Source organism: Entelurus aequoreus, linkage group LG03, assembly GCF_033978785.1.
Source record: "Entelurus aequoreus isolate RoL-2023_Sb linkage group LG03, RoL_Eaeq_v1.1, whole genome shotgun sequence".
NCBI lineage: Eukaryota > Metazoa > Chordata > Actinopteri > Syngnathiformes > Syngnathidae > Entelurus > Entelurus aequoreus.
This window is the reverse complement of record NC_084733.1, coordinates 85,365,619-85,378,294: the sequence shown is the minus strand read 5'-3', so window position 1 is coordinate 85,378,294 and position 12,676 is coordinate 85,365,619. Positions and strand designations below refer to the sequence as shown.

At 38.7% G+C, this 12,676-nt stretch overlaps 1 protein-coding gene across 2 annotated transcripts in view; it reads right to left on the bottom strand.

The window, feature by feature from the left end:
- The window catches only part of LOC133647017 (uncharacterized protein C3orf20-like), an 85,171-nt gene that overhangs the window by 19,539 nt on the left and 52,956 nt on the right, over positions 1-12,676 (bottom strand). For both annotated transcript variants that reach the window (XR_009825412.1, XM_062043056.1), the window contains exons 7-12: positions 11,342-11,398; positions 11,164-11,260; positions 8,958-9,170; positions 8,743-8,892; positions 6,337-6,457; positions 907-1,026 (exon numbers count right to left, since the gene is read on the bottom strand). Coding sequence is in view for 1 of the 2 variants with exons in the window: in XM_062043056.1 (XP_061899040.1) it covers positions 907-1,026; positions 6,337-6,457; positions 8,743-8,892; positions 8,958-9,170; positions 11,164-11,260; positions 11,342-11,398 (758 nt within the window). In the remaining variant the exon portion in view is untranslated. The remainder of the gene's footprint in view (positions 1-906; positions 1,027-6,336; positions 6,458-8,742; positions 8,893-8,957; positions 9,171-11,163; positions 11,261-11,341; positions 11,399-12,676) is intronic.

Genomic DNA, 12,676 nt, shown 5'->3' with positions numbered 1-12,676 from the left:
TATATAGGGCACCATGGTATGTGAATGCTTCCATTAAAATCTCCTGAGGATTGAGGAATCCAAAATGCGGCACACGGGAAGTCCCAAGTTAAAAAAAAAAAAATTTATTTAATTTTTAATTTTTTAATTTATTTTTTTTCTTTATTTTTTTTTCTAATCCATTTTCTACTGTTTGTTACTTTCAGTGTCTCATAGCCGCTCAGGCAAATCATATTGTCTAAAAATAAATTTTCCCATCAATAATGTGACAATGTTAAATGTTGATGAACATCAATGTTAATTGATGTTAAATGACAAAACGGATTAACTCGCTGGAATATAAAGACAATGTATATATATATATATATATATATATATATATATATATATATATATATATATATATATATATATATATATATATATATATATATATATATATATATATGTGTGTGTGGGAAAAAATCACAAGACTATTTCATCTCTACAGGCCTGTTTCATGAGGGGTTTTCCTCAATCCTCAGGAGATTTTAATGGAAGCATTCACATACCATGGTTTATATAGGGCACCATGGTATGTGAATGCTTCCATTAAAATGTCCTGAGGATTGAGGAAAACCCCTCATGAAACAGGCCTGTAGAGATGAAATAGTCTTGTGATTTTTTTCCCACACATACATATTACGCTCTACCACGGTATCGAGCACTATTTTTTGGATAATCTAATTAAGACATATATATATATATATATATATATACAGCCCGGCCCCGGGCCAAATTTTTTTAACCCAATGCGGCCCCCGAGTCAAAAAGTTTGGGGACCCCTGATTTAAAGGATGGAAACAAGACTTTTAATGTCTCTTTCTACCAAATATCCCCCCCAAAAACTCATTGAAATCAGACCGGTTACATAACAATGATGCTCACCGGCTCCTTGGCGAGGTAAGGGACAGCAGTGATCGGCAGCAGAACTTTCTGCTTGTCACACTTGAAGCAGAGCACGGCCGACGTGCTGCTGTGCAGCTGCACGGAGATTCCCTTCGACACCTGCAGGAAGCGCAGTCACGTTTACTCCACGGAGACACGCTGCAGCTTGCAGAAATGACACAAAGCATACAAAAAGGAGGCAGACGCATCGATATGTGATTGAACGCACCTGTACCGACCCATCGTTAACATGTCATGCTGTGACGAGGTCCTGCCAGGTTTTGTTTTTTTAAAGTCATTGTGATCAATCTTGTCACTAATAATGTCTTCCAGACAACTTCATCGCGTGCAAAATAAAGAAAACTGAAAGCTGCTACAGTTAAAAAGGAGTCATATGTAATAATAAAAAAATTTAAAAAAAATCAGTGTTTGTGTCCAGAACATCGAGTACCGTGACGCAGACAAAGCAGAGACAGGGCGATATCACGAGTGTCAGCACATTTGCATTTCTGAATAATCATATATTGTGTCTAACTGGGGCTGCTAAAATTACCCCCCCTTTCCTTCAGAAGCAGCCTCAGTGATGTAACCAGGGACCTCCCAAATAAATAGAGGAGCACATGGGCTGTGCCTTAGAGCGTGGCGGGAGATTGTAACTGAGTGTGCAGCCCCAAACGTCTCTCCTCATTGAGCCAAATTGAACTGAAATGATTCCTTGCTTCTTGTCTGTTTAATACAGGGGTCACCAACCTTTTTGAAACCAAGAGCTACTTCTTGGGTACTGATTAATGCGAAGGGCTACCAGTTTGATACACGCTTAAATAAATTGCCAGAAATAGCCAATTTGCTCAATTTACTTTAACTCTATGTTATTATTAATAATTAATGATATTTACACTTAATTGAATGGTTTAAAAGAGGAGAAATCACGAAAAAAATGACAATTAAATTTTGAAACATAGTTTATCTTCAATTTCGACTCTTTAAAATTCGACCGAAAAAAAGAAGAGAAAAACTAGCTAATTCGAATCTTTTTGAAAAAATTTAAAAAAGAAGTTATGGAACATCATTAGTAATTTTTCCTGATTAAGATTAATTTTAGAATTTTGATGACATGTTTTAAATAGGTTAAAATCCAATCTGCACTTTGTTAGAATATATAACAAATTGGACCAAGCTATATTTCTAACAAAGACAAATCATTATTTCTTCTAGATTTTCCAGAACAAAATTTTTAAAAGAAATTCAAAAGACTTTGAAATAAGATTTAAATTTGATTCTACAGATTTTGTAGATTTGCCAGAATAATTTTTTTGAATTTTAATCATAATTAGTTTGAAGAAATATTTCACAAATATTCTTCGTCGAAAAAACAGAAGCTAAAATGAAGAATTAAATTAAAATGTATTTATTATTCTTTGCAATAAAAAAAATTAATTTACTTGAACATTGATTTAAATTGTCAGGAAAGAAGAGGAAGGAATTTAAAAGGTAAAAAGGTATATGTGTTTAAAAATCCTAAAATCATTTTTAAGGTTGTATTTTTTCTCTAAAATTGTCTTTCTGAAAGTTATAAGAAAGTAAAAAAAATAATGAATTTATTTAAACAAGTGAAGACCAAGTCTTTAGACCAAGTCTTTAAAATATTTTCTTGGATTTTCAAATTCTATTTGAGTTTTGTCTCTCTTAGAATTCAAAATGTCGGGCAAAGCGAGACCAGCTTGCTAGTAAATAAATAGAATTTAAAAAATAGAGGCAGCTCACTGGTAAGTGCTGCTATTTGAGCTATTTTTAGAACAGGCCAGCGGGCGACTCATCTGGTCCTTACGGGCGACCTGGTGCCCGCGGGCACTGCGTTGGTGACCCCTGGTTTAATAGATGTCATCAGTGTTTGAACCTGACATCCAGCTGGATGGACTGGGCTACTCTAAGGAACTTCAAAACTACCACTGCCTCTTACTAGGGGTTGAGGAGCTGGGACCATAATAGCTGAATAAACAAGCGTTTTGTCGATAACAAATCTCTAACCAACACATTTTACACAGAAATGAGGCTATTTTCAGGAAGAAGTACGTCATGTCTGCGTACAATATCACAACAAATGGCAATCATATGGTTATTGTCAGTACTATCAGAAAACAAGGACTAAAACCAACTACAACCAACGCTAGCAATGGTTATACTGGTGAAAACAAGTAGAGCATGCTTAGCAGCCTAAGCACTTTCAATAAACAAACAAAATGGTGGCTAGTTGAGCAACAATCGTGTTCCCATGTTTAGTTTTTACTAATTGTTACTAATTGGTTCTTATCTAGTTTGCACTTTGTCTGTTATTATTATTAGGGTCCGCCCTGTAACCAGTACAAAGGACTCCCTCAGGGAGTCCTTTGTACTGGTTACAAAGGAACCTATTGTTATTGTAAGGTTTTATTATTATTCTTCCGCACCGTTGCGCACTACTTTGCCCCCCTTAACATGCTTCAAAACTCACCAAATTTTTTACACACATTCGAAAAGAAGTCCAGACCACATAGTCAAAAAACCAAACCCCAAAAATCACAATTGCACTCTAGCGCCCCCTAGGAAGAGAACTGACTCTAACTCCCACTAGGAAGGTCGTAGAGACATGAAACAAAAACCAGTATGTAGGTCTTATTTAGACCTACAATTCATAATTTCACATCCTCGGGCAAAAACCAACCCTCAGGGAGTCCTTTGTACTGGTTACAAAGGAACCTATTGTTATTGTAAGGTTTTATTATTATTCTTCCGCACCGTTGCGCACTACTTTGCCCCCCTTAACATGCTTCAAAACTCACCAAATTTTTTACACACATTCGAAAAGAAGTCCGGACCACATAGTCAAAAAACCAAACCCCAAAAATCACAATTGCGCTCTAGCGCCCCCTAGGAAGAGAACTGACTCTAACTCCCACTAGGAAGGTCGTAGAGACATGAAACAAAAACCTCGGGCAAAAACCAACAAGAAGTTGGCAATTTCCCATTTTAGACAAAAATGTACTAAAAACACTCCTTTTTGCGTCCTTGACCTCTAATTTGACCCCCTTAAAATACTTCAAAACTCACCAAACTTCTTACACACATCGGGACTTGTGGAATTTAAGATCTAAAAAAAAAACCGAACCCCAAAACTCACAATTGTGCTCTACATAATTTTTGAAAAAAACAGAGAAAAAACTGCTTTTTAGAGGAAAACTCAGACAAAACTGCTTGTAACTTCCGGTAGGAACGTCTTAGAGACATGAAACAAATACCTCTATGTAGGTCTCGCCTAGACCTACATTTCATAGATTGACATCCTTCAGCAAAAATCAAAGGTCGCGCCTAGATCTACATTTCATAGATTGACATCCTTCAGCAAAAATCAACAGGAAGTTTGCTATTCCTCCTTCAAAACAACATTTTTGTTACAACCGGTCACCAAACATCAAACGTTATCTCCTCCGAGCGCGTTTGTCGTTTCGGCTTCAAACTGCTACAGGAGAGAGATTGAACCCTTCTGATTAAAAGTTGACGAAAGAGTTGTGATTAGTGCTACCGTTTTGATTTTACGAGCCTTCAAAGACCCGCAGCACTGATGCCGCTCCGGTGCCAAAAATGACCACGAAAATGCAATTATTCCTTCTTTGTCCTCAAAATTCTACACACAATACCCTATAATGACAATGTGAACTCAGACACAACTTCCTCTAACTCCCAGTAGGAATATCGTAGAGACACGAAACAAAAACCTCTATGTAGGTCTCACTCAGGACTACCACTGGACAAAAGTATTGGGACACCTAGGACTAGCACCTGCCAAAAAGGCGGACCCGACCAACGCTGCTTGCAGCTTTAATTATTATTATTATTGGCTTTTATCTAGTTTGCACTTTGTCTGTATTATTACTATTATCATTATTATCGACTCCTCTTTGCCTCATTCTTTTTATTTTCCTATTTTAATGATGTTAGATCCGTGTTGTTGTTGTTGTTGGGGACAAGTGTTGTAAATGAGCTTTGGCTACAAACACTATGATGCATACATTGGATAGCTGTTTCAGATATCTATGTTTCTGTATCTGTCCCTATTTCAAATAAACCTTTTATATATCAATGCACGCCCAAAACTAAAGAGGGGACATTTTACCAAGGTATGCCTGGCTTTGTTTCAAACCTTTCAGATTGCCATATAACTTGGTGCATGTAGTCCACAATATGCAAACACCAATGAGGAATTTTTTTTATCCTGTGATTTGGCTGTCTCCATACGTTTCGCCTTGCCATGATGACAGCCGTGCTAATGTTGGAACTCATTTCCTCAGTGTATCAGTATATTGAGAAGGAAAAAGGCACTGACGCTACCCATATACACGTTTTATTTGTCGAAAATATATTTTGCCCTGTCAGTTGGAATACACATCGACATGCAGGCTAACGGCCCATTCTTTCACAAATGTTTGTAGAAACAGTCTCCAAACCGAAGTGCTTCATTTTATACACCTGTGCAAAGTGATTAGGACACCTGATTCTGATCATTTGGATGGGTGGCCAAATACTTTTGGCAGTATAGTGTATATATATATATACTTTTTTTTTTTAAGTGATTTTGAATTTTTTTAATTGCTTAGGAATCGTTACAAATTAGAATCGCAGTTCATTTGAAAATAAAAAAAATTTGACACCCCTAATAAAAATATTTGATTTATAAGTAGTAATTAGAGATGTCCGATAATATCGGGCTGCCGATATTATCGGCCGATAAATGCTTTAAAATGTAATATCGGGAATTATCGGTATCGGCTGCCTTTGCGTGCTGGCCCAGTCACATAATATCTACGGCTTTTCACACACAAACAAGTGAATGCAACGCATACTTGGTCAACAGCCATACAGGTCACACGGAGGGTAGCCGTATAAACAACTTTAACACTGTTACAAATATGCGCCACACTGTGAACCCACACCAAACAAGAATGACAAACACATTTCGGGAGAACATCCGCACCGTAACACAACATAAACACAACAGAACAAATACCCAGAACCCCTTGCAGCACTAACTCTTCCGAGGCGCTACAATATACACCCCCCGCTACCCCCTAAACACCTCAAACCCCCCCCCCCAACTCAACCTCCTCATGCTCTCTCAGGGAGAGCATGTCCCAAATAATGTGTTAATTCCACGACTGTATATATCGGTATCAGTTGATATCGGAATCGGTAATTAAGAGTTGGACAATATCGGAATATCGGATATCGGCAAAAAAGCCATTATCGGACATCTCTAGTAATAATCCTACCTCGCAGTAACTGAAGTAGGATGAGGGCGGCACAATTCTATACAAAACATGTTGTCATTATATCGCAGCTTATACTGTTATACCGCGTGTGTGTATTACAATCTGAAGATGGGGTACCTAACGTCACCTTTACAACAATCTTCTCCTGCACGTCTTCGTCCAACTTCCAGCTCCACTCCTGCTTCATGTTGCCGTTGCGGTCGCAGATGAACCCACCCAGCTGGTCCCACACGGCGGTGATGGCGGAACTGTAAGGAGGGAAAATAAAATGTCCGCTTTAGTGCGACATCATGTGGTCTTAACCTCTTAAGGCCCAAGCTGTTTGTTTACATGCTTTTTTTATGCTATTTGGGCTTATTGGACCCTAATTAGAATAAAAACTAAAAATCATCTTGATATGATGAACTTAGTCCATAAGTACACAAACGTGTACTTCATGTTTAGTGACATGCTCATTCTTATTTTTACACTCTTTTTTTTCCAAATTCCATTGTATGTTATACTCTTCTGACACCACCAGATGGCAGTATAAGTGTCCACATAAGCGGCCATAAGACCCCAATTCAGTAGTGTACACAATTTTGGAAATAAGAGCTAAAAGGTGCCGTCCACGCATGTGGCCACTAAGGCCTTTAGATTAATATAACAACAGCATTTCATGATTAATATTTATAAATTTAGATTCTTAATAAATGACAGTAGAATAAGCACACATTTGATAAAAAAAAATAGACCATTCATCGGGAGTGCGGCTTATAATCCGGTGCGCCCTATGGTCCGGAAAATACGGTACTAGTATTGTATGCCTGGGTGGGGGTCCTGCTTTGGAAATAATGTGCACCCCTTTCAGATATCGCATTTGGTTCCCATTAAAACATTCACATGTTGCACAATGAGATGTAAGCATGGGATCATGTGTACATTCCTGTCATTTTCTGTTTGTAAAATATATATTTTTACTAGTATTTATTTAAACTCTTAAGGTCCAAGCTGTTTGTTTACATGCTTTTTTAATGCTATTTGGGCTTATTGGACCCTAAATTAGAATAAAAACTAAAAATCATCTTTTGATATGATGAACTTAGTCCATAAGTACACAAACGTGTACTTCATGTGTAGTGACATGCAAATTCTTATTTTTACACTTTTTTTTTCTTCCAAATTCCATTGTATGTTATACTCTTCTGACACCACCAAAGGGCAGTATAAGTGTCCACATAAGTGGCCATAAGACCCCAATTCAGTAGTGCAGTGTTTTTCAACCTTTTCTGAGCCAAGGCACATTTTCTTCATTGAAAAAAAATCCCAAGGCACACAACAAGCAGAAATCATTGAAAAAGGAAACTCAGCAGCCGATATTGACAGTAAAAAGTCATTTTTCGCAATTGTTGGATATGAATTCAAACCACAACAAGCATGCGTCACTATAGCTCTTGTCTCAAAGTAGGTGTACTGTCACAACCTGTCACATCACGACGCTTTTTCTGTGTGTCGTGTTTTAGTTCTTGTCTTGCGCTCCTATTTCGGTGGCTTTTCCTGTTTTTGTTGGTATTTTCCTGTAGCAGTTTCATGTCTTCCTTGAGCGCTATTCCCCGCACCTGCTTTGTTTTGGCAATCAAGACTATTTAAGTTGTGCGGACGCTATCCTTCTTTGTCGATTGTCACGTCATGTACGGATGCACTTTGTGGACGCCGTCTGCTCCACGCGCTGTAAGTCTTTGCTGTCGTCCAGCATTCTGTTTTTGTTGACTTTGCAGCCAGTTCGGTTTTAGTTTAATGTTGCATAGCCCTCCCTAAGCTTCAATGCCTTTTCTTAGCGGCACTTTTTGGTTTAAGCGGCACAGTGGCTGAAAAACACTGCAGTAGTGTGTTAGAATAATTGTTTGTAAGTTATCGCAGAAAACTTTGTGTTGAAATGAGTTCCAGGCAAAAGGACAGGGGCTGTCTTTGAGGCCTACCAAGAGTACGGCTCGTAAAACTCCACATGACGGTTTTTCTGTTTTCTCTCATGTATGGTAATCAACAGAAGGATGTTGTTCTGGCCCAAGATGACAGGATCTGCCCAATTTCCAGACTAACTCTTTTTGAAGTATTTTTCGAACTCTTTTTGAACTATTTTACGGACCTCTTTTTGAACTATTTTACAAACTCTTTTTGAACTGACCCTTTCTGTGAATTGTTTACGACCTTTTCTGTGAACTTTTTGCGACCTTTGTCCTTTGGAAACAGCCGTGGCCATGTGGTCGGAGAGGGTCCAAAATAAAAGAAGGAGGCATACAATCTTTTGGCAGAGCGTGCCGGAGATTGTAGAAGGACACAATGTCCGGGCGACTCTCCTCAATATATTGAGTCCGAATTGAATTCTGTCTCTGTTTAATTCTTTGCCTCTTGTCTTGTTTAATAAATGTCATCAGTGTTTGAACCCTGACAAGTGTACACAATTTTGGAAATAAGAGCTAAAAGGTGCTGTCCACGCATGTGGCCACTAAGGCCTTTAGAGGTATGAAGCGCTGACGTGCATGAGTGGACCCACCTGACAGGGTGTGTGACGTGACCGTGGCCGTACATGGTGATGGAGCACAGGACGAAGGGAGCCTTGTTGTCGGTGAAGACGTTGCTGTAGAAGCCTCCGGAGGTCAGACCGGAGTGGCTGTGACACACCGCCATGTTGCCTGATGGGTAGCTGAGGCAGCAGGGTCAAGGGTCAACAGCAATGGCTTCCTAAAAGGTGATAACTACAAAGGATACTAGATGAACGAGGTTCCGTCGTTGATCCTGTAATGTAGTTTCCTCCGAGGAGGGCCCCGCTTGGTCTTCTCCGGCGCCCCGGGGCCCTTGTTGGCGTCAGGCTGTGCGTCGGGTTTGGTCGCCCCTTTATTTTCCTCCGCTTCCACCGCTTCGTCCGAGTAGTGGCGCAAGATGGGGGATTTGTTTAGGTCCTGCTCGGCGGCCTCCGGGTTTCTACGAGGGGATGGAGACAACTGTGATGCTCCATATACAAAACCCCAAAACCAGTGAAGTTGTCACGTTGTGTAAATGGTAAATAAAAACAGAATACAATATTTTGCTAATCCTTTTATTCAATTGAATAGACTGCAAAGACAAGATATTTAACGTTCGCACTGGTAAACTTTGTTAATTTTTGCAAATATTAGCTCATTTGGAATTTGATGCCTGCAACATGTTTCGAAAAAGCTGGCACAAGCGGCAAAAAAGACTGAGAAAGTTGAGGATTGCACATCAAGCACTTATTTGGTGAACAGGCTAATCGGGAACAGGTGGGTGTATAAAATCAGCTTCCATGAAATGTTCAGTCGTTCACAAACAAGGACGGGACGAGGGTCGCCACTTTGTCAACAAATGCGTGAGCAAATTGTTTAAGAACAACATTTCTCAACCAGCTATTGCAAGGAATTTAGGGATTTCACCATCTACGCTCCGTAATATCATCAAAAAGTTCAGAGAATCTAAAGAAATCACTGCACGTAAGCGGCTAAGCCCGTGACCTTCCATCCCTCAGGCGGTACTGCATCAAAAAGCGACATCAGTGTGTAAAGGATATCACCACATGGGCTCAGGAACACTTCAGAAAACCACTGTAAATAACTACAGTTGGTCGCTACATCTGTAAGTGCAAGTTAAAACTCTACTATGCAAAGCGAAATAAATGTATCAACAACACCCAGAAACGCCGTCGGCTTCGCTGGGCCCGAGCTCATTTAAGATGGACTGATGCAAAGTGGAAAAGTGTTCTGTGGTCTGACGAGTCCACATTACAAATTGTTTTTGGAAACTGTGGACGTCGTGTCCTCCGGATTAAAGAGGAAAAGAACCTTCCGGATTGTTCTAGGCACAAAGTTGAAAAGCCAGCATGTGTGATGGTATGGGGGTGTATTAGTGCCCAAGGCATGGGTAACTTACACATCTGTGAACGCACCATTAATGCTGAAAGGTACATACATGTTTTGGAGCAACATATGTTGCCAACCAAGCAACATTATCATGGACGCCCCTGCTTATTTCAGCAAGACAATGCCAAGCCACGTGTTACAACAGCGTGGCTTCATAGTAAAAGAGTGCGGGTACTAGACTGGCCTGCCTGTAGTCCAGACCTGTCTCTCATTGAAAATGTGTGGCGCATTATGAAGCCTAAAATAGCACAACGGAGACCCCCGGACTGTTGAACAACTTAAGCTGTACATCAAGCAAGAATGGGAAAGAATTCCACCTGAGAAGCTTCAAAAATTTGGTCTCCTCAGTTCCCAAATCTTTACTGAGTGTTGTTAAAAGGAAAGGCCATGTAACACAGTGGTAAAAATGCCTTTTGCAATGTGTTGCTGCCATTAAATTCTAAGTTAATGATTATTTTCCCAAAAAAAATGACGTTTCTCAGTGTGAATGTTAAATATCTTGTCTTTGCAGTCTATTCAATTGAATATAAGTTGAAAAGGATTTGCAAATCATTGTATTCTGTTTTTATTTACCATATACACAACGTGACAACTTCACTGCTTTTGTAATATACTTGTTAATTTCCTGTTAACTACTGCTGACTTTCTGCTGTAGTTCTTAAACTTTACAGAGCACTTATTTCTTCTGTTGTTTCAAGCTGCCTGTTCCTGGTTTGCTCTCTTAGTGTAACATTAGACTGGTCCTCCAGTGATAATGTTACCTGAAATACCAAGAAATGCAGTTTGCTTTCCACAATGAAGGTGATTATTATTCATTTAGGGGAGTGTCTCCACTACGTGTATGGAGATACTTAATTATCAGCAAGCTTGTCAGTTGGGGGACGAAAAAACTAAAACATTTCAACCAGAGCGGATATTTGTGATCAGTATTGATACTTTTTCTTGAAAATCGTCCGATACTGGTCGGACGATTTTAATTTTGTGAAGTTGTATTCAGATAAAAAGAACAAAAATGAATGCGTTAGGATGAGTCAAGGACTTACTGTGGACTTCTGGCGGCCTGCAGACGCTCCACCACCCACTGACACGTGTCTAGCGAAGGACTTTCTCCACCCAGAGTCAAAGGCGAAACAAAACAACCTGAACACATCAAAAAAAAATAAACATGGAGGCTCAATGTTAAAAGTCCAATTCAGGCGGACCGCCGAGTCAGAAACTCACCTTCACCTGGATCTTGGGTGGAGCTGGAGTCTCTGGCCTGGTTGGGATTGCTGGACGCTAACAGGAAGTAGGGATAAGAAGCAGAGTTCAAGTTACTTCTCCAAGACTGGACGGTGTGCACACAGCAGACGCAGCACAATGTGAAGTGTGGAGGCCATTATCCGAACCCAGGATGAGAGAGCACTTGCGAGCGTACTCTGGTGCGGTTCACTTGAGTGTGAACTCTAAGACACAGGCCGGTGTTGAAATGACAAATATGGAAGAGAACATGCTCTGTTCTCTTCTTCTGTGATATTTAATAACATAAGCGAGAACACTCATTTTATCTGAGCCACCGGAGACACTGTCTCTCAAAATTGTAGTATGGAGATGGAGATTATATATGAAGATATACTGTATATATAAACATATATATATATATATACACACACACATATATATATATATAAACATATATATATATACACATATAAATACACACAAACATATAAATACATATATATATATATATATATATATATATATATATATATATATATATATATATATATATATATATATATATATATATATATATATATATATAAATACATATATATATATATATATATAAATACATATATATATATATATATATATATATATATATATATATATATATATATATATATATATATATATCTATATATACACACACACATATGTATGTGTGTATATCAGAGGTGGGACCAAGTCATTGCTTTGCAAGTCACAAGTAAGTCTCAAGTCTTTGCCCTCAAGTCTCGAGTCAAGTCCCGAGTCAAGACAGGCAAGTCCCGAGTCAAGTCCAAAGTCACGACTGGAAAGTCTCAAGTCGAGTCCCAAGTCCTGCATTTTGAGTTTCGAGTCCTTTCAAGTCCTTTTAACCACAGACTAATATTTTTACACAGATTGTGTATGCTTTTAAAACGCTGTATTTATTTATTAAAACAAGTGCATTTGAAATTGCAGGAAAAAAAATAGTGCTGACATTGCACTTCATAATAGCACTATTAACCAGTCATTTTAATAGTTTAAACAATTTTAAACATTTAACTCATTCCTTTACAGAATAAACACATTTGCAAAAACAAACATTAACATACTATTGGTTGTATTTTATGAAAATAATATATCACCACAGAGTTGAGAAGGAGCAAAGATCTTCAATATTTGTATGTGAAAATCACAAAGAAATCTTCTGGGGGAGGATGACGCCCCTACAGGGGTTTGGTTTACAAACTTTCAGCCCCACCTAAAACAAAATTCACCAGCCGCCACTGATTATGGTGCATTCTCATTTTAGGCAAAATATAA